At 39.9% G+C, this 22,355-nt stretch overlaps 1 protein-coding gene across 8 annotated transcripts in view; it reads left to right on the top strand.

Moving 5' to 3' along the window:
• The window catches only part of LOC6573708 (homeotic protein antennapedia), a 126,453-nt gene extending 108,828 nt beyond the window's left edge, over positions 1–17,625 (top strand). For 2 of the 8 annotated variants that reach the window (XM_032731947.2, XM_032731950.2), the window contains 5 exons: positions 2,925–3,180; positions 3,234–3,980; positions 4,148–4,186; positions 4,288–4,534; positions 16,455–17,625. In XM_032731947.2, coding sequence (XP_032587838.1) covers positions 3,357–3,980; positions 4,148–4,186; positions 4,288–4,534; positions 16,455–16,705 — 1,161 coding nt within the window. In that variant the 5' untranslated portion in view covers positions 2,925–3,180; positions 3,234–3,356 and the 3' untranslated portion in view covers positions 16,706–17,625. The remainder of the gene's footprint in view (positions 1–2,924; positions 3,181–3,233; positions 3,981–4,147; positions 4,187–4,287; positions 4,535–16,454) is intronic. The other 6 variants (XM_032731953.2, XM_001999738.4, XM_015167078.3 and 3 more) reach the window with 6 other exon arrangements.
• Positions 17,626–22,355: the final 4,730 nt, after the last annotated feature.

Here is a 22,355-nt window from a genome sequence, read left to right as displayed (position 1 = left end):
GTTGTTGTTGTTGTTGTCTACATCAGCTGTAGAGGGGCCTCCGTTGTCGTTGACGACTTAAACAGGTAACGGTACTGCCCATATGCCATGCGCAATCCCGTTTCATTGTGCGAGTATGTGTGTGTGTGTGCTAAAGTGGGCTGGGCTTGAAACTATGGTTGCTGTCTTCGCTAATTGCATGAGCAACTGCACAGTGGTTAAAAGCACTCGATAACTGCTGATAGTTTTCAAACCAGAAATTGGCACTTTAATATTTAACTGAAAGATTTCCATGTTTAATGAATTTTAGTTCTTCTCAGTCTAAAACAGTGTGCTCAAATATAAGCAGAATTCTTTTTTTTTTAATTTTATTTTTTTTTTTTGTTATACAATTTCGGTATAAATTTTTTAGTTATTAATTTCAGCTTTTTCTCCTTCACTCGATGTTTTAATTATAGCTTAAGTATGAATGGCTTCGAATGGCCTTTATTAAATTTAATAATGAATGGCAACTGTTCCTCCACGACGTTCATTAAACATTGCACTCAGCACATTGTCAGCTGTCAAGCTTCGTTTATTCCATAAAAGGGGGCGCCACATGTCAGTCAACCGAAAGCGACATCTGTCAATAAACAGTGAAGAGCTTCAATTTGTGGCCGCAAGAGGGCTCAACACAGTTTGCCTGAAAGTATGCAATAAAATGCTCTTGCTTCATTTTGTTGCCTATTGAAAGGGAAATTATGCTTGAACAAATGATATTTTTAATGGACTTAATTGAATTAAATATTATTCAAATTCGAATTTTACTCACATGACTTGGAATAAGAATCAATCGAATTCTATTTCATGCAACTTGTAGATCAAAAAACAATTAAAGCCTTGTGCTCGTTGCTTTATTTTCTGTTGCAAATCTTTTATTGCAAATCAAATTTTAGCATTTGTTCGCTTGAATAAATCACATCAGACAAACATAAATCATAAAGTGAACACACACACGCACACACACACAACAGTAAGTGGCATAGTACAACAACAACAGCAACGTCCACACAAAACACACATCAGACATTATTATCATCTCGCTTGTGCTTGACTGAATTTCTTCGCCCCTTCAACCAGTCACGGCCAAGGCTGCCGTCTCGCTGTTGGCGTTCACCCACTTCCCTCTCCCCGCCACCTCCTTGCCTCCTTCACCTCAAGCACCACATATCTGATAACCACCTACATATCGCACACTCGCTTATGGGCATCTCTGTAGGCAATGCGAGCCACCAGTTTTGCCGGATCCGTTAGTTATTGGGTGGCTGCGCTGGCCTCTGGGCGGGGCGCAGCTTCCTTCCGGCTGGCATTGTCCTTTCGCGCCGAGCATGTCCTCCCGCTCTCCATCGGCGGCCAATGTGTAATTGAAAGGGAAGCTTTGGCAACGGCAACGGCAACGGCAGCGGCAGCGGCGCAAGAAATTATTTCGTTAACAAAAGCGAAATAACGGAGCATGGGAGTATGACAGCAGAAGGAGGAGCAGAAGCAGCAGCAACACCAGAACACAATACAAATACAAGCGAGGAGGAATGTTAAAACGAAAGACCAGAGCAAGGAGGGGGTGGCAAAAGAGGGAAGAGGGCGAGAGTAAAAATATGCATGCAACGCTTGTCGCTGAAATATTTTAAAGTTTTACATTTTCTCTCTTCTTGCGCTTCGGCCATTTCGCAAAGTTGCAAAAGTTTCATTTCCGACAACAAGTTACCGTTAGTTAGTTTTTCGGCAGGGCTGTCACCACCATCAAGCACGAGTGGGAGTGCGAGTGGCAGTGGGAGTGAGAGAGGCAGCAGCATGCATATATGCATGGCATGTAACGTGTGTCTCTGTCTATCTGTCTGACATCGCCAGCCTCAATGCGGCTGACTGTGTATGTGTGTGTGTGTGTGTGTTTGTCTGTCTCTGTCTGTCTGCATTGTTCGAGTTTTGATTTATGAGGTCAGAGACTCGTGATAATGAGCCAGGAAATTAAATCACTTTGACCGGAAGGATGTCAGGTCAAAGGGGGATAACACAATTGATTTCATATTCATAAATTCAACGAATGTTGTCAGCCTGTCAGCCAGCCAAAACCAATGAATGATATTTCAGTTATGAATGCCAAAAAGAAGCCCCAAGCGTCTGAAATAACCATAAGTGAGAGCGAGAAGCTGCTTAGAGCACTCTCAATAGTTTTATTAGCTGATTATTGTGGCTACTTGAACTATAATTGCAATCTCTGATCAGCGAAATGCTGATTAGCGTTTTTCTAGGTAGAATATATTAAATTTTATTTAAAATTTGTCATGCATTAAAATACTTGAAATCGAATAAATTAATAATATTTAAAAAATGTTTTTTCCTAAGCATATGTTGAATAGCATTATGTGTTCATTGATTTTTGACAATTTATTAGTCTATAATTCTGTTGCTCTCTCTATCTTTCTATATCTCTCTCTCTCTCTCTCTCTTTTTCTCTCTCTCTTGCATTCCTGTATCTTTCCTACCTTCTTGATATTCTTTCATATTTTTCTCGCTCTTTTTCTATCTCTCTCTCTCACACACACTCTTTGTCTTGTCTTTCCTCTTCATATCTCTCTATCTTCTTGTCTACCCATTAATCCATCTCTCTCCCCCTGAAGTTCCTCTCAATTCACGCCCCTGTGCTCTACCAGTATTTGTCTCTTTTTGCTCAGAGCTTCTGATCGCTTTGATCTGATTTTTAAGAACTTTTCAAAGCGTAGCATAAACAATCAATCAGAAGTTTCGCCCACAGAGCGCGAAGCACATGTTGCTTCAAGCTCAGAGCACATGTCCGACCAAATTTCGAGCGGCACTTTGAATACAAACTTTGAGCGATGAACAACAAATCACGAAATCAAATGACGATTGAACTAAAACGCCAATGCATTTTCTTTGTCTAATTGCAGAGTTTCAAAATCAAAATTGAAAATAACAACTAGAGGTTAAGGCTACTTAAGGATTTAGGCAACAGCAATTACAACACCAACGGATTTTCTACCAAATTAGGAGGAAGCGAGGAGCCAACACAGCAAACAGAGGACGCAAATCAATTAATACCTCACCCCCTTACTCAAATACACATACATACACACACACACGCACTCACACACTAAGTTTAAGGCGCAACTGTACATTGTACTTAAGTGTTCAAAGGATATTTAGGTGAGTCTGTGCACGCAATATGCTGAAGGTATTCTCGACTAATTCCCTTGCAGTTTACTTTGTATATAGGAAAGTAGCTAAAAGCACACGGAGTCGAGTCACAGTCACTAGCAACTAAGTAAGCGCATCTACAGCAACAGTTCGAGGCAACAGTCAACAGGAGTAAGACGACAAAAATGACGATGAGTACAAATAACTGCGAGAGCATGACGTCATATTTCACAAACTCGTATATGGGGGCGGACATGCACCATGGCCACTATCCGGGCAACGGGGTCACCGATCTCGATGCACAGCAGATGCATCACTACAGCCAGAATCCAAATCAGCAGGGCAACATGCCCTACCCGCGCTTCCCGCCCTACGATCGCATGCCCTACTACAACGGCCAAGGCATGGACCAGCAGCAGCAACAGCAGCAGCAGCACCAGGGCTACTCACGCCCCGACAGCCCCTCGAGTCAGGTGGGCGGCGTCATGCCGCAGGCCCAAACGAACGGTCAGCTGGTCCAGCAGCAGCAGCAGCAACAGTCACAGCAGCAGCAAGCGCAAACACAACAGCAGCAGCAGCAGGCGCAACAGGCGCCGCTGCAGCAGCAGCATCCTCAGGTGACGCAACAGGTGACACATCCGCAGCAGCAACAGCCCGTCGTCTATGCCAGCTGCAAGCTGCAGGCGGCCGTCGGGGGCTTGGGCATGGTCCAGGAGGGAGGCTCACCGCCGCTGGTCGATCAGATGGGCGGTCATCATATGAATGCGCAGATGTCGCTGCCCCATCACATGGGTCATCCGCAGGCACAGGTGAGTAGAGATCATGCTATAGAGGTATGGTGGGTAGCTCGTATGGGTTGCTGCTTGAACAGCACTGCCTGGCATAATCTTAGCCTTAAGCTTGACTCCTCGCTTATAACATTCTTAACGCTTCCTTCCATCTCTTTCACCTCTGCCTCCGCCTCCGCGTTCCACAGCTGGGCTACACGGATGTTGGCGTTCCCGACGTGACAGAGGTAAGCGCCAAGCAACTGACTTTATGCCCTTACTCACTTTACATTTCTTCTTGGTGCTGGTTGCATGGCATTCCTAATCCTCGATCAATACACTAATCTAGATGCATTCGCAGGTGCATCAGAACCACCACAACATGGGCATGTATGGGCAACAGCAGACAGTTGTGCCGCCGGTGGTGGCACCGCCGCAGGCGATGATGCATCCGGGCGCTGGACAGGGCCCGCCACAGATGCATCAAGGACATCCCGGACAGCATACGCCTCCATCCCAAAATCCGAGTTCGCAGTCCTCAGGGATGCCGTCTCCACTGTATCCCTGGATGCGAAGTCAGTTTGGTAAGTGTCAAGGAAAGTGATCGACAATTCCACGAAACGTATTAAGTGGAATTTTTCTTCTTCTTATAGTAGTGGGTTGCTGTAGTTAGTTATTTGAATGTAGTTTAACTAGTCATAGTAGTAGTTGCATACAATCAATCAAAAGAACCAACAACATTTACAACTATTTCATTAACAACAAATGCCAAATTACTTTTTATTTCATTTTACTGCAATACAATTATAGGAAATTCTTCCTATAAAGCCCTATTACTGTTAGACTAAAATGACACTGACTGAAAATGGCAGCCCTATAGAGAATGACAGTTGCCGCAACGATCTTTTCGTTCAGTTTTACACGCGTGCACTGCTTTCAGAGGAAGCAAGAAATCCGCTATACAAGCAGTGGCACTGCTTGGCATAGGGTTTAGCTGCACTGCTTAATGAGCTATATTCAAATGGAATATTGAAAGGAGTTTGAATATTTTGAAACCGAGACACTAAAATTGATCACAAAATATTTTAAATTATTGCAAAATATAACGAAAAGTTTAATGGCTATGGCAATATATAAAATTAATTGTGCTTTTTTCTTTTTTTTTTTTTTTTACATTAAAATTATTTTCATTTATAAAAATTAATTGAAAACATTTATTTGAAATCAATGTTTCGCTTACATGCATAAAGAAATGATTTAAATTTTAAATAAGCAACAGAATAAGATTTGTTAAAATATCAGGAATAATATTTCACATTTTACCAAATGCATAGCTCCTTGCAGAGAAAAATTCTTTTTCTACAATTAATATTTTATTTCATTTGTTTATTTCATTGTGTTTGCAATTCCACAGCAAAAATCTTTATGTTTATTATTTATCAAATTAATAAATAAATTCGCTACTCCTCAAATATTTCTATTTGCAATATTTATACCCAATAAACATTCATTTACTTGCAATGCTAAAATCCAAAACATTGCTCGACCTTGACACGTCCGAGTAATTTCACTTTATTGCCTTGGCCAATCGCTCGCATTAGTCGTAATCCATCTGCAATGAACGCAAATACACCGTCCCCTTACCTGACGTTTGGCAAAATTTGCGAATTTCCGACAGCGAAATCGATGAATGCACTGGCAAAAGTGAAATAAAGGCTGCGACAAATGTCACGCAGTGTGAAGGAGGTCGAAAGAGGTACAGACATGGGTCAGACTCCGGCCTCGAGTTCGACTCAGTCGTCACAGAAGGCGGTCTCCCGAATAATGCAAATTGACAATAGTTTTGAAAACGAAAGCGAAAAGGTTGCAAAATCGGAGCGTAACTAATCCGCAGACAATTTCCGTAAAAGGCTCTAGACTCGGACATGTTAACAGAGCAGAAAGGAGGCAGCAGGAGGCAGGGCGAAGTATGCGTGCGAGTTGCATAAACAGCAGCTCTAGGCAGCTGGATTTGACAAAATCAAATGCTGAAATTCCCTTTTCCTTTGCTGGCGAGTGAAAGTGAAGAAGAAGAGAGAGAAAGAGATAGAGAAAGAGGAAGAGAGAGTGTGTTTAAGTGTGCTTAAGTGTTGGTCTGCCGAAAGCACTTCCTTTTCCTCTAATACAGCCTTGTCGTTGGTCATTACTAAATCGCCGCCGAATTGTTTGTCCACATCGAGGCTCAGGCTAGCTCTGGCCCGGCTCAGGCTCTGGGCTTAGGCTCAGCGTTTTTTGCTCGCTCTTCTTTTATTTCGCTGCCTTGGCCAGATTGAGATGTAAAGCAGAATTGATGAGCGCCATTAGTTACACGTTATGTGCAATGGATGCCATCAATTTATTAATCTCCAGAACACGCTGTGGCTCCACGTTCATGCGCCTTGCTCCATGCTGCCCCATGAATGGGTCCGACCTGGACCTGGCCATAGCCCAACACTTCGTCGTCTTAATCCAGCCGCTGCTCCCTCATCTCCCACCCCACCGCCTGCCCTTGCTGCCACAAGGGCGTGCAAAAAATACGAGAAATAAGAAAAAATTGTGCGCCTACAAATAAAAAAAAAAAAAAAAAAAGGCAACCAGCCCGCTGCGGTGACATGAAGTTTTCTGCTTCTTTCTATACTTTTTTTTGCTTTGATATTAAAAAATGAAACAGAGACAACGCCAAGCAGCGACTCGAACCTGAGACCCAACAAAAAGTGTCTCCCGCGGAGGGTGCGGCCCATGGGCCGACTTAGACCTGGACTCCAAGTCGAACTTAAAGCCAAAGTCGAAGTTGGAGTCGCGGCACTCTGACTGTGGCACAACATGATCTCGAGCTTAAGTTACGATGATTAAATGCATACGAGTTTCTTTTTGCTTAGCTCGGGCCTGCGACTTCTTTTTCTTATTGTGCAACCGACAAAAATAGTTGGGACAGTGGGTAGACAAAATAAAAAAATGACTTAGTTCGATTACGGCTAGTGACAATAATTGTGAATTTAATTTATTTAAAGCAAGTGAGAATAAGAAACTCCATTTTAGCAGCAAGTGAAAAGATTTTCCTGTTTAAAGTTCACAAAATAAGTATATAAAAATAATTTTGACTTTTGCTTCACTATTAAATTTCGACTTCAATATTAACCAAGTTCGTAGCTCAAAATCTACAATAGTTTAGATTAAGTCTATGCTTAGTCTTCAGCTCTGTTTAATAATACTATATGCGACTCACCCAAAGTTTTGGCCCATTCCACTGTAGCTGGTCGGCAACTACTTAACGCCTCGTCATATTTCACGCGGGCATTAGGCAAATAACTAAAGAGTGCCGATCGTGACTGGCGTCCTAGAAGCGCTCGCCATTCACAGCGCGGCCTCTGTAGGGGCGAATGCATTGTCGCTGCAACAAAGCGCGATTTCAATTAAGTTGTAACTCATGAACACGAAGAGGAGCAGCAGACAGCCAGAAAGGGCGCAGTCAGCAGCGAGAGCAGCCCCAATCCCTGCCCCAAACCGATTCCAAGTTCAAGTCCAAGTGCAGCAGCTCTCACTCTCCCTCCCTCTCTCTCTCTCTCTCTCTCTCACTCCCTCTATAGAGCTTGCATTTAGCCGTTTGCCTTGTGGTGGCTGTGTTAATGTTGTTTTGATGCTGTATTGGAGAGTTGGCAAAAGTTTTAAGTTGGTTTTTGATAATTCGCTCATAAGCAGCAAAAACTTGCGGCCTTTAGCTGCCATTTGCCCCCATCCGCTGCTCTTGCCTTAGCTGACTCTGCTGCCTTTGTCGCTCCGCGTTGGGTCATAAATTTCAGCGACAGTCAACAAATATTTGCAACAAGTGGCTCTTGGTACTGGTCTAGCCAAATGGCAAAGCCTGTCGGCGCATCCTTCAGCAGACACACACAGCATACATATATATGAATATGTATTTAGATATGTATATATATATATATATATATATAGTGTGGAGCGAAAGAATTTTATTTTCTGACCTTGCTGCGATGCTTATACACATAAAAGTGTGTGAATATTCAGAGTTTCGGGTTTTTATGGTTAGAGACTGCATTGGAGGAGAGGACTTGAATGCAACGAATTTAATAAATGGCTTCTTAATTGGAAGTCAGTTTGAAACTGTGCGCACTGTTTATGATTATGCATACAATTTATTGTATGTAAGAAATTTAAATTTAAATACCTCTCAGACTATGTAGTTAAATAGATGATTAGTTAAGATATTAAAATAGTCATAAATCGTTAAACGAATTTTCTATTCGACTCATTTGCCATTAAACTCATTCACACTGCGTTAAATTCCATCTATTATTTATAATTATCAATTTTAGTTTGACTCAATTAATTATTCAGAATATTACGAAATTTGGATTGACCTGATTTGAAGTTGGTTTAGTAGCTAAAAAACTCTGGTGATTTTACATAATTAAAATTAAAATTAATAAAAAATAATTAAACAGCAACCGGGCTGCACCTAAGTTTGAGCAAACGTTATTATAGATAACAAATATATTTATAGATAAATATGATTACCGTAAATAGCTGAGCTCAAGCCATTTTTATATCGATCTTGAATGTCATCAAACATAGATTAGGTATAGCACACTCTGTATAAGCGGAGGCTGTCTTGGTCTCTTCTCGACTTATCCATTTATTGTATATGCTTTTAATCCAATTGGTAAACGAAGTGCTTCTATAGCTCATCTATATGCCGGCTCGTTGAGCGCGTTCGGGTGGCAAACAACTTTTCAATTCTTTCGAGTATGAAAAGTGCACTTCATTGTGCGCATTATGTGCGACAGCTCCCAATCTCGCATTATAGCCCTGCTTCAGCCCCTGCTCCAGCGCCAGCCCCTACTTCAGCTTCAGCTCTAGCCACAGTTTTGGTTCCATGTCAGTGTCAGAGGGCGCAGCACAATGAAAAGAACTTCTCGCCAAAAAGTTGCACATTGGATGTCACCCCTTGTCTTGGCCCCGCGCTGTCCGCCGTGTTGTCTGTGTAGTCTGTTGCAAAAGTTTTTTACGGCTCCATGACTGCTACGTAAAACGTTGATCCCCGGCCATCATCCGCTGGCAGGGCAGAGGCCCCGCTCCGCTCTCCGCCCTCTCGACAGCCAGCAACACTTGGCGCTGGCTTTGCAAACTTTGGCCGCTCTCCTTCGCAACGACTTTGTTGTCTGTTCTCTGTTCCCGCTGCACTTAATGTGCCCGAGTCGAGTCGAGTCGAGTCCTGGCCGGAACTGGCGCTGGCGCTGGAGTTTTGCTAAGTTGAGGATTTGCGCGCAAACTACTTTTCGATGGCAGCGCGAGACATTTGAGACAACAACTACTTAGGCAGGCGATTGCCCTGGCTTACGGCGCTGTCCACTGGCTGTGCGGCATTGTGTTGACGCATTTGCTGCCAATCCACGAGTAGCTGCCACCTTCCGGCGCGCAATTGAGGCGTGCGGATCAAAAGATAATTTGCCAAATGCGTGAAGATTTTTTTAAAAATATAAACCGTAACCACAGTCACAGCCACAGCCACATGGCTGCCCGCACCACCAGCTCAACCACTGGCAGCTGACACGGCCTGTCAAAATATAAGCGACAACGACAACTGAGCCAAAAGAAAAAACAAAAACAAAAACAAAAAAGCAGAAAACAAAAAATGACACAGGAACTTTTGGGATTTCCATGTGCGGCAAAAAAGTTTAATAAAGCGCAGCAAATGCGAAAAGGAAATTTCGCTTTTATTCCCAGCTCCACGCTCCACGCTCCCCACCCCACGGACTTACCCGTGGAACGCTTCTTGGTCAGCATAGAGGAGTAGTACAAAAATAATGGCAACAGCTCGCCAAAGGTCCTCGGGGTATTGCCCCGAGGCGTCCACAGCAACAACAACAACAACAGTTGCCTCGATTGTGGGTGTTGTTGCTTTTGTTCGCATTCATTCATTTCGCTCAATCGCAGCGCTGTTTTTGGATTCCGCTTCTCGTTTTTTTGTATTTTTTTGTTTTGTTTGTATTTTTTGTATTTTGGGATTTGGCCAACCTTTTTGACAAATTACGAATATTATTCATGCAGCAATGAAGTGAGGTAGCTCTCTCGTGGTCTGCCCAACAACTTGCCCAGCAAACAGAGCCAGCATCAGAGCCCCAGCTGTATCCGTATTCCGTATTCCTCTAGCCATAAGGTATTCAAGCCAACCAGAACGAACAGAACCCTCAATCAAGCACTGTGAATCACTCCAATCCAACATAGTTGAGACAAATGTAAAGAGGAAGACAAATTTATTGATATATTGCAAATTTAAAATTTAAAAATAATTAATAATGTTTTAGGCATTCTCAATGGCTCAAGAGCTTAATTAAAATCTGATTGGCTCTTCATGTTGAGAATGGTATTTAAAATTAAATATTTATAACATCAGTTTTCAAACAGAAAAAATATTATAATTTCCATAATTAATTATTACTATTGGTCAATGAAATAAAAAGCTGTAATTAAATTTGAAATTTAGAAAAACCAATTAATATTACCTTAAATTCATTTTAATTGGTAAAACAGAACAGAAAAAATACCAGATAAATAAAACCAAATTAATTGAGTTAAAAAAAAGCTTCAAAGAATGTTTTTATCTTTGCTATCTAATATGATATTAGGCTTATTTTATTTATTAGAATATTTCAACGGTTTCAATTTTCATGTTTTTTATACCTCTCAGCTCTTTACATTTACTTAATTTTGATTACATCTAATTAAATTTGAAATATTGTGTTCGACATATTTAGTTTTACTATTTATATACATTCACTCGACTAATGTTTGGGCATATGGGTATATATACCTCGCTGTTAGTTCAGATAACTTGGACCATCCTCAAGTCCTTATTCAAGCTGAGAGTTGTTAGTTGATCCGCGTCGTCGTCGTCATCAATGTCAAGCCACATGTTTCATGGTTCCGCTCGTTTCAATGGCCGACACTCGCGCCTGCCATGATGGAACAGGCGCTCAGCTGCTTGACCGACAGCCAGCGCAGGAGTGAGCGAGAGGGAAGGCGAGCGAGCAGGCAACAGACGTAGAGCGAGTGAGAGCGAATCGGCTCTCGGTCTGCCTAGGGATATATGAGTGCTCGTCGCTCGCCTGTCTGCCCGACGACTGCCTGGCTGCCTGACTGCCTGACTGCCTCCCCCGTTTCCCCTGAGCTGGTGCGCACTGCCGTCTCGCATAGCATGTTTTAGTCAGCTGTCAAATATTTTGACATGGGTAGCCGTGGCCAGCCATGCAGCCCGAATCCGAATCCGAATTCGAATACTCGAATTCAAAATGGGGAACATAGAAAAAAATAACTGTGCGCCACAATCTGCATTGCTAACTCTAAAATGACTAGCTGTTTAATACCCTGTAAAACATATTCATTTTTAGTTAAAACTCTTAGAGGAATATTTATTGAGAAAATATAAATATTAAATGTTATTTAAGAGCTCTGAAGATTCTTTTCGAAATAAAATAGTTAAAATAATATTAAAGCTACAGTTATAATAGGTTTTACTACCTTTTGATTAAATGGTAAATAAATTGAATTAGCGTCAATGACTTAAAAATACCCTATAACCCGATTGAAATATAATCCGATTGAACTGAAATAGATGTTAAATCCATATGATCGGTACGACAATTCTAATCAATTCAAATAAACATTGCTTAGCAATTTAAATCCTAGCTATGCTTCTACAAAAAGAAACAGAGAATCTGTTACAAGTCCTCTCCATTCTCAATATACCCCATGCCTGTAGGGTAGCTTAGTTTATATAAAAAAATGAGTTAAGCCACATAGTTTATTTGTTTCGCCTTTGTTTAAGCGATAACTAAACAAAGTTTAAGGTGACGTCTCTAATGAATGCATTCATAAGGCAGACTCCTTGTCCAACTTATTTTATTTTCATTTGCGGTCCTTTATGCTCCAGTTGGATGTGTTCCCTTTTTTCCGTTTCTGTCAACTTTTGTCGATTTTTAACCCTCTTAAGTGCTTAACAAGTCCCAAATTAAAAAGTCGCAGCGTCTCCCGAGATTATGGCCGGCAAAAGGGAAAATGAAATTAAAAATGTTTATATAATAAATGCTCTGCTGGTCAATGGTAATTTTTAATTGTTGACGCTTATCTCTGCTACCTTCGCGCCCTTTGACTTTAATTAAAAATAAAGAAACTGTAGCATGCAAATAAATTATAAACAAAAAAATAAATTAAATAAATAAAATAAAATAAATCTGTATGTCTGTCCAGTCATCAAACCGGGTAAGCCCCTAACTTTGACTTCGACTAAGCTAAAAAAAAAATTAAATATATAAAAAAAAATTGAAGGCTTTTCCGTGGCCAAGGGCGAATGCTTCGCTGAAAGTTTTTCCGCAGCAGCAGCTGGAAAATGTCCGAATGCAGAGAAGCGTAATGAAAAAGTTTTCCTATGCAGATATGTGCCTCCACGCTGAGGTTGCGCTAATTGGCAACTGTGTCAGCGACGGTTGCTCCCCGCCGCCAGGGGGCGCTGTTTATATAGTGCAAGCTCATCACCTGACTCGGCGATTTTGGCCGTGCTGCTGGTGACATCACAAGCAGCAGCGACTGCTCGCATGCCACACACGAACATTCTTGACTCTGGGCACAGAATTTATCAACTCGCGGGCATAAACAATAATAATTTGCCAGCATTTGTTGTAGCGGCTCGCGCGTTTGTCCGCAATTTCCGCAATTAAAAAAACATTTACTCGCATTTGATGTGTGCTTTTGACTTTTTGCTGTATATTATTTCGCAGTTTATGTACGTGTGTGTGTGTTTTTTTTTTAATTTTTTTTTTTTTTAATTTTTTTCCACCTTTTTGCTCAGTGCATTCGCATTTTTTACCAGCTGCCGCCGCATGACATGCAAGTTTGACAAGCGCTCAAGCAAACGACCACCGACGACGACGACGACGTCGACAGCTTTGAAGGCTCAGCCGTTCAGCCAAAGGTTACAGCTTATGCAAATTATGAATATTATTATTATTATTCAAATTGTTTGCTTGGCTCTTGCCTCTATGCAAATGGCATATGCCATAAATTGGCTGTTTAGTGGATCACTTGGCTGCTGTGATCAATGAATGATTTGTGTAACAGAAGGTGAGCGAAGAGTACAGGGATTAGATAGGGCAAGCTATGAGAGGAGTAAGCTACAGAATGAACATATATATTTTACATAAATATATTATATCAATTGAGGTCTTCTAGCAGTTGAATTTTTTTCTGACTAAAGTTGCCAATAGAAATATTTAACGTCTTTATAGCAGAGTATTTCATTGGGTATTTGAATATTGAAAGTAAGTGATCAGCTTTCTAATCACTATGTATATTGCTTAACTGCTTATATTACGACATTCGACAAATTTAAAATCTATTATAAAACTTAAGATAGGTCAATTTACTCGATGTGTAGTAGAGTGGATAAGGAATAGCATAGGACTTCTTATACTTGCCAAATTATATATGTATATATATAGTCTGTCTGAATGGCATTTCTTCCATAACATTTAAAGCTTTTATCAATTGTTTATTACAGTAAACGATTGTGTATAAATGCGATTGTTATAAAAAAAAATACATATGTGAAATTCATGTATTATTTTAATCACTTTTGTCATTTATATATAATAAAAAGCTCTCAATTTGCACCCCTTTCTACACCAAGCGAATTCTAATTAATATCTTTTTGTGGCTTTTCATTTTTTGTTTTCGTTTGTGAATATTTTTGTTTTTAGATAATAATAATTAGTTCGCGACTTCAACGAATTCCATAAAATGTTGTAGTAATTATTTTAATGATTTCCTTTAAACGTTGCGCATTGCAATCGCTCACACACACACGCGCACACTACAATAGTAATGTAATTGGGAGGGAGACCGAGAGAGACAGAGTCAAAGTGAGAGAGAGCGAGGGAAAAAAATGGAATAAAATCCATTATGGAGCAAGAAGTAAAATGGTTAAAATGGTGGCCTAATCGCAATTTAATTACAATACGCTTTCATATCAAAAAGCATTAATGCCAGCCAAACAGCCAAACAGCCAAACGGCCAAACTGGCTGTCGAGTGAGTCGAGTAGCTAACCGGTAGTCAGACTGGCCCGGCCTGGCCTGGCCACTAGCTAGGCGTGCGGGGTGGGCGTGGCACGCGAGTTGCGCCACATTCGGCGCCCCGGCCGCAGCTGACTGGAGTGCGTATCGCTACTCCTGTTCATATTAATTGTTTCACCTTAATTATATTTTTCGTAGTTGATACGCAGAGCCCGCCCCAGCGACGCAAACACTGCTCCATTGCCCCACCCCCCCGCTATAGTGCGAGTTTCTGCTCCGTACAGCCCCGTGTAGTGGTGCCTCAAAGCGCCATTAATGCGTTTATAATAATTTTTCAGTACTCAATTTTGAGCGCCGCACACCATCAAACAACAAACAAAATATGCGACTATATATATCAGTGTATATATGTTCATATGTATATGTATTTATTGTGTTTTCTTGGCTTTTGAGTGATGGCCGCATGAAATGTGCAAAGGCATCATTAAAAACGAATTTCAAGCAGGCAAGAGGCGAGCGCGCCCGCTCTTAAATTGCCATTGACCAAACGATATGTAGCCCCGATTCCCCCTCTCACTCTCTCTCTCTCTCTACGGTCTAACCGTTCCCAGTCGTCATCGACTTGTGAGCCATGAAGGTGTTTTTATCAATTAAAATAATCATTGATTTGCGTTGCATGAGCCGGCCATGCCAAGGGGTCTGGGCCGTGCGCTGCTAATTAGCTCAAGTTTTTGCACTGCTTCCGCTGAGGGGAAACTGCGCTGCGAGTGAGAGCAGCGTAACAGCAAAATAGTGTGTGGCCCATAGCATCAGTCAGAATATATATTTGCTAAAGGATATCTCAGTTCGGCAACTTTGCTAAAGTCTTTCTAAGGCTCTTTAATCCCATCTAATACATGGCTGAATGCAGGCCAAGTGGCCTGCTCAAGCGGCGTCTGGCCAAGAGAAGGGTAACAAGAAAGAAAAAAAAACACGCACGCTTTTTACCACAAATCTCTCAGGTTTTTTTTCTCGTTTTTTTTTTTTTTTTTTTTTTTTTTTGCCGCTCGTCTAACTGATGATGATTAAATGCGAACGCCTTGGGTTATAGACATGGCATCAGTTGTGTCATTTAAAAGAAGGTAGCTGCCCCCCCGCACCTCCATCTCTCACGGCTCGTACTGCCTGCGGCCGCCATGGATCTGCCCCCCTCTTGTGCTATGAATCGGATTCGCGCGCATTAATGGCCGCCGCACAAAAAGAGCTTATGATGTAATGACCCCCTAGCCAACTAGAGATAGAGAGGGAGAAAAAGGAGAGGCGCAGAAAAACGCATTGAGCAAGACAAATGCTGAAGATGTTATTAAAAAATAGTTAAGCAAGTTGAAACGAGTCGAGCCGATCCGAGTCGAGTCGAGTTCAGACGCGACGCCCCCGTTAGAGCTGTCGAGTGTTCTTCAGGTGATTTTCCACATCCCAGCCATTTCCCTTTCCGCTGACCCGATCGAGGGTGTACCCAAGCGCCACCCAAAGCTCTCACGCTAGCTGACCATTCGCCAAGGTAAACGGGAGCGAGTGGAGGGTGAGGGGGGCCAGGGGCTGGGGCAATTGACAATTATATTAGTTCGTATTATTTTTGACATATTTTATGCGGCATTTGTTATGCTTTGCTTTCGTTTTTCGTGTTTTGTTTTTCTGTTTTCTGTTTGAGCTGCGTTTTTTTGTCATTACGAAAATTATAATTATAGTAACTGTCATTAGGCGCCGAGCTGGTTTTTGGGGCGCAGTAATTATTCCAAATTGTTTTACAGTTACTCGACTACCGTCGCCAGTGTTTGGCAGTAAGTCCGTGAAACCCGCAGACCTTTTTGTTTTTTTTGTTTTTGTAATTAGTTAGCCTGCTCCCTCCCCCACTGCCCAATTGCAGCGGCCTCTGTCCGCCTGTCCGCCTGTCCATGAAATCTCTTGCTCAACCTTAATCCAAAAGAGCTGCCCAGCCCCTTCGCTGTCCCCTATCGGTGCTCGTTGGGTTTCTTCTTGACAAGTACAAATATCTGGATTCGGTAAGGTCGTCTTTTAATCAGGCTCGGTCTACGCTGCGTGCGACGCGCATCATGTGGTTTCCAGGCCCGAGATTGGGCTTGGGTCTAGAACAAAGCCCGCAGCTACAGGCGCAGCTCGGCCACAGATACCTTCCCAGATATGTACCTTCGCTGATACACACACACACACGCACTCACACATGTTGATTGCGTTGTCTGCGTTTCAGATCACTCTTTGAAGCTGTTGTTGTTGGTCTTCTTTTTGTTGGTGTTGTTGTAGTATGCATTTTAGTTATTGTTGTTGTTGTTGTTGTTGTTGTTGATGGCATTCGTATCATTGTGCATTGTGCGTTGATTTTAATTGTGAACTTTTTGTCTTTCTCACAACCAACAGAGCGCAAACGTGGCCGCCAGACCTATACACGCTACCAGACGCTGGAGCTGGAGAAGGAGTTCCATTTCAATCGCTACTTGACGCGCCGGCGACGCATCGAAATCGCGCACGCTCTCTGCCTGACCGAGCGCCAGATCAAGATCTGGTTCCAGAACCGACGCATGAAGTGGAAGAAGGAGAACAAGACGAAGGGCGAGCCCGGCTCCGGCGGCGAGGGCGACGAGATAACGCCACCCAACAGCCCCCAGTAGATGCACAAACTCGAGCGGGAATTATGGGGTATACGTTCACGGTGGAGTAGTCCAAGTCCAACTCCCAGTCCAAGTGACAGGTGGAGCAGCGAAGCCAGCGCAAAACTAAATGAAATTTCAAGCTAAATACAATTTACAATTTATGAATTTGTTTTGAACTATCCAAGAGAGGACTAACTAGCTGCGGCGTTGTTGCTAGAGTGCATCGAGAAAGAGTGCACGAAACAACACTGAACACTAAACTACAAAACACTACAACTTAGTTAATTGTTATTATTTTCTTATTATTATTTAATTTTTACAAAATGCAAATGGAGAAAGCGTAATAAGTTAAATAAAAATACAATTAAAGCGTAAAACTCAACAAAACCAACTCATGTGACCTCAGAATTAAATAAGCTATATATATATACATACATATATATATATATATGTATATGGTATATATGTACATGCATATGTATATACATGAATATATTATGCATAATAACTAATACAATACGATATAATAATAATAATAATAATAACTAAAACCATATATATGAAGCATATATACGAACGAATACTATATACACACACAATAACATTAGATCTACGCGTCCTAAGTGTAAAGCATACTTTAATACATAATATATATATATATACATATATGATTAATTTATATAGTATAATACTGTATACCACACATAAACCTATATACATACGTACGTACTATAACATTAACTAAATTCAATGTTTGTAGAAACTTTTAGCGCAAAATAAACTCACAACAGCAACAACAATTACTGAACTGCAATAGTGTGTTTGATGGATAAAGTGAATGAGAATCAGTATGAGAATGAGAATGTGAGAGAGCAGAATACTAAAAATCTAATCCGAATCCTTAGTTAGCAGTAAGTGCTACATGTCGCAGGATTAGACAAAAGAGATACCAAAACCATGGAGCTTGTGGCTGAATTCAAGCAAATAATACAAATATTAAATAAATACACCAAAATCAAATCAGACATTGGCAAATTAAAATTTTAAAAACAAAAACTATTCTAAATGAAACTCGAGAAATGTTTCGGCAAGCCGAATAAAAATGATCTTTCCCCGAAATGAGACGGAAAGCTTGTTGAAATATCGTCTCGTTGTTTTCCTTATATACATTTATAATTTTTTGTGCAATTTTTCTTTTATAATCGAGTTTTAATTTTTTTTTTTGTATATTTTTATTTTAAATTAAAAAATTCTTGTAAACAAATTTCTCAAATTACGAAAATTGCAAGCACTTGAATTAGTTCGTAAAGGATATAAAGTATACCGACAAAAACCAATTGGCAACATTATATGAAAAAAAGAAAATTAAAAAAAATATATATATTATATATTGTTAATGAAATGTACACGCTGTTTTCAAAAATACTTAAGTGTAAACGAAACGAATGAAATAATCCATGTAAAGTAGAAAAATATAAAAACGAAAAACTAACAAAAGTAATACGAATAATAAAAAAAAAAAAAATAATAATAATATATATGTATATATATATAAATGTATATGTATACATTGAGAATACATTTGTATGTATATATACATCTATATATATATATATATTGTGAATGTATGTACGTAACTCAACTCAATTTCTACATTTTTCACACACAACGAGAGACGTGTAGAAATCCATATACCAAAGTTATAAAGAAAATGTAAAAGTAAAGAAAAAGATAAAGAAATCATACTATGTTTATATGTAGATATATATAATATATATATACATAGACATATACATGTGTTTAGGCGCAATATTATGCGTGTAACTTGTAGAAGATGTTTCGTTCTGTAAATCCCCCCTCTCCCAACCCAGCTGTAGCCAGGCAATAGCAAACAAATACGTAAGATCCCAAATACTACCCAATAGAGACAACATTTGTGATTCCAATAGAATGTCGAGCAGAGAAATGTCAGGCAGACCAGCGGCCAAGTGTGCTATTCATAAGGATTGCATCCACAGATTGGCTAACAATTTCAACTCAATCCAGATACGTAACTTTCGGCCTCGTTCTGTAAGAAACTAAGCGATTAAGTTTCACAAAAAAAAAAAAAAAAACAAGAAAAACTAAAATTTAATGAAAAGAAAGCAAAATTTATTGTAGAAATTTATGAGAAACCAAAATGCACATGCGATCGACGTACACATGCAAATGAATGGGATATAAATATATATTTATATATGTGTATGTATGTACTTAGAAGAGAGAAACACACACACAAATAAGCCTACACACACACACTTACATTTCACAGCGAAATTTGAATGTGGCAGAAAAGCTAAATAATTTGTTGTAAATAAACCTTAAATTTAGTGTAAACAAGAAGGTGGCGAAGAGAAAAATTGCAAAATGCAATAATCTAAAAAGAAACAAAAACAAACAGCAGAGAATGCATAAAAATTATAATTAAATTACAAATGAGATTTTGTTTTTATTTGTAATATTTATAATAAAATATAGTATTTAAAAATTTACTCAATGCCTTTTCTTCTGGGTTCGGCTAAATCTATTTATTACAGAAACTCTGGTTAACCCTCACCGATGAGACTTGGACTTACCCGAACGAGGTGCGTATTTGGTTAATTTCTAGAAAAACAATTCTTGAACTTGTCTATCTGTTTTGCAGCCATTCATCTCCAGCTGGAGCTCCACTTCAGTGCCAGAGGTAAGCAAATGCTGTTGCTTGTCGGATTCGGATTCGGAATCATGTGAATAACATGTTTGGCTCTTTGGCCGCCTTGCAGAGACCACAAAACGCGCCATTTGGAAAACGATCTTATTAATCTGACATCATAATAAGCCATTAATCAAGTGGCATTAACAAAACACTGACCAATGGCCACCTGAGACTGAGGCCAGGCCCAGGCACGACTCACGGATCAACATTCGCCGATTCCAACTCCGACAACGATTCATGCGATTGCGATTGAGATTGCGACTGCGACTGCGACTGCATCTGAAGCATATGACACCAATGCCAGGTGGAGCAGGAGCAGGAGCAGGAGGAGCAGGAGGAGGAGCAGCAAGTGGGGATCGAGCTGTAGAATGAACGGAAAGAGATGGAGGCGTACTCGCTCTCTGGCAGCAGCTTAAACAAATTGAATTCGCATTGTTCACATAATCGCCGGCCATTTGTAAGCGGGGCACAGAATGTGCTCACGTTTATGTCACAAAATCAAATTAATAATTTGTATCGTATTTTTCTCTGAATTGAGACGCAACGAGCTGAAATATTCTCAACAGTCTGAGCGTCTGGCACTTGCAGCAGTCGCGCGAAAAAAACGCCTCGAATATACAAATCGCTTTTCCGCAAATGCTCGAAAATGTCAACATTTGATTGCACCACTTGCACCACTTGTCCCCGTTGGCTGTTGGCCGCGCCTGAATGGCTGCTTGAAGTGCATTTCACATGTGTCCCACCATGATGGCGCTGCACGTACTCCGAAATATCTAGAGATCCACTCGAAATAGATCTTGAGCAGCTGCCAACCAAAGTTCGACAGGCAACGCGGATGCGTGGTTGCGTGGATGCACCACCCTATCCATGCTGGGTGGGGCGGTTGCAAGATTTTCTGCAACAGTGAATCGGGCTTGAGTTCTTGTTGGCTTGTTTGCTTTTCGGTCTGTTGAAATTAATTAAAAACGCTCTTGTTTGCCCAAACGAAGCACCTCAAATAGAATTTTAATTTAATTCGTTACCTAGGCGAATGCCAAATTTTGATCTCTTGGGTGTGATGTTCTCCCTTAATGCATTATTACTCAGATATACTCTATAAGTATCTATATGCATATTCATATAAGCCATAATGTTTATCTGTATTTATTAATTGACTGCAAATTACCCAATGAATGTGATGTGATTCAATCTTAAACGAAATTATTTAAGAAATTTGCATTGCAAACAAATATTACACTGAGTTATGTATTAATAATTAATTATGTATTATTATTAATTATGTATTATTAATTATTAATTGACATTTGAAGATTTTATTTACACAATATATTATATGCATATATATATATATTCTTTTTTAAATTATTTTAGTTATATTTAACTTAAGTTAAATATTAAATTGCTTGTGTAGAATACCAATAATTATTGATTCATATTAATATATAAATATAAATATGTGATATAAAATAAATAAATAAATTATATTTATAAATATTATGATATTTTATTTTATTTTGGAATTATATTTTCAGTCAACATTAAATATTTTGATATAATTACAATATTCTGTTAAGTTAAAGCTAAAGCTAAAATAATCCACTTTAAGCAAAATAATAATAATAATAACAAACTAATTTTCATATAATATTTACATTTTATATTTAAGAACTTATTTCTTGTTCAATCATATAACATTTATGGACATAATTAAAATTGTTTTTCGTATTTCATTTCATTTCAAAAAATGTATCTACTATGGCTATTAAACTTTGAATTATTAGAAAACTATTCATGTCATTTATAATTGTATTTAACAAAATTTGCATATACATAAACAGAAGAATTATTTCATTGACTGTACTTAACAAAATATTTTGAGCAATTGAAATTTTAAGACATGACCAGAATTATTCAAACCCAATATTTAAAATATGTTATTAACGAAATACTATATTCATATATAATATTAAAGCCATTGCCAGCCATTGCCATTTCTAATATATCAAAGTCGAATGAATTTGAGAAAGTCCAACATATTGAAGTTATACGCCAGTTGGACACGAACGGTCGGAAAGAATCATTAATAATCGATTCTATGGAATTGAGACAACACTCGGCGAAACTTGAATAAATCATTAATTACGTACAAATTGAAATAGGCAGAAACATGAACGCCATAACGAGAAACAAAGCAAGATGTCAGAAATCCACTTGAGGTACTCGTAATGATGAGGCCTAGACAAGTGCAGGCCCATTCCCTCGCCATCGCCCTCTGTCTCTCCCTCTGCCGGTTCACACAATCCATCAAACGATCGACGATCCATCAAGGTGATATCGAGACTGCGCAGCGAAGGCAAATGATAAATTTAAAATGGCCAAGACATAAATCATTGAATACGATAATTAGCAGATGCAGACGAAAATCGATGAGGAAAAAGCGCCGAAAAGCAAACTAAACACAAATTGATTTGTCCATTCTATTTGAGGGATAGCGAGAGGGACAGGGAGCGAGAGGGTCGTGTATGGGCACTTGGCACTGCCAATAGCAGTGCAATTGACCCGGTTAAAAGTGAAATGGCAATCGCTTGAAAATTGCACTAGTCACTCGAGTCTCCGTATCCTTGATGGCAATCACACAAATGAGCCTCTAATAGAATATTAACTCCTGAAGAGCATCGATGGCAGCTGCTGCCGCTGCCTCAGCTTCTGCCTCAGTCTCAGCAGCAGCAGGTAAACCTCAACTTGCATCGAGCTGGAGAACTTGTTCTGGACCTCTTCGAATAGCCATACAACAGTTATGAGAGACTGCTCGAAATCCGGTTTGAGCACAAGTTCGAAAAACCCACACATATCCACGCGAATCGATGTCGAAATTCGAAGATCTCGCCGGCACCAACACTAATGCATTCGCCACCAATACACTCTCAACTGCGA

This window comes from Drosophila mojavensis, unplaced genomic scaffold, assembly GCF_018153725.1.
Source record: "Drosophila mojavensis isolate 15081-1352.22 unplaced genomic scaffold, ASM1815372v1 contig_16, whole genome shotgun sequence".
Lineage (NCBI taxonomy): Eukaryota > Metazoa > Arthropoda > Insecta > Diptera > Drosophilidae > Drosophila > Drosophila mojavensis.
This window is presented reverse-complemented; position numbering and strand designations above follow the sequence as displayed.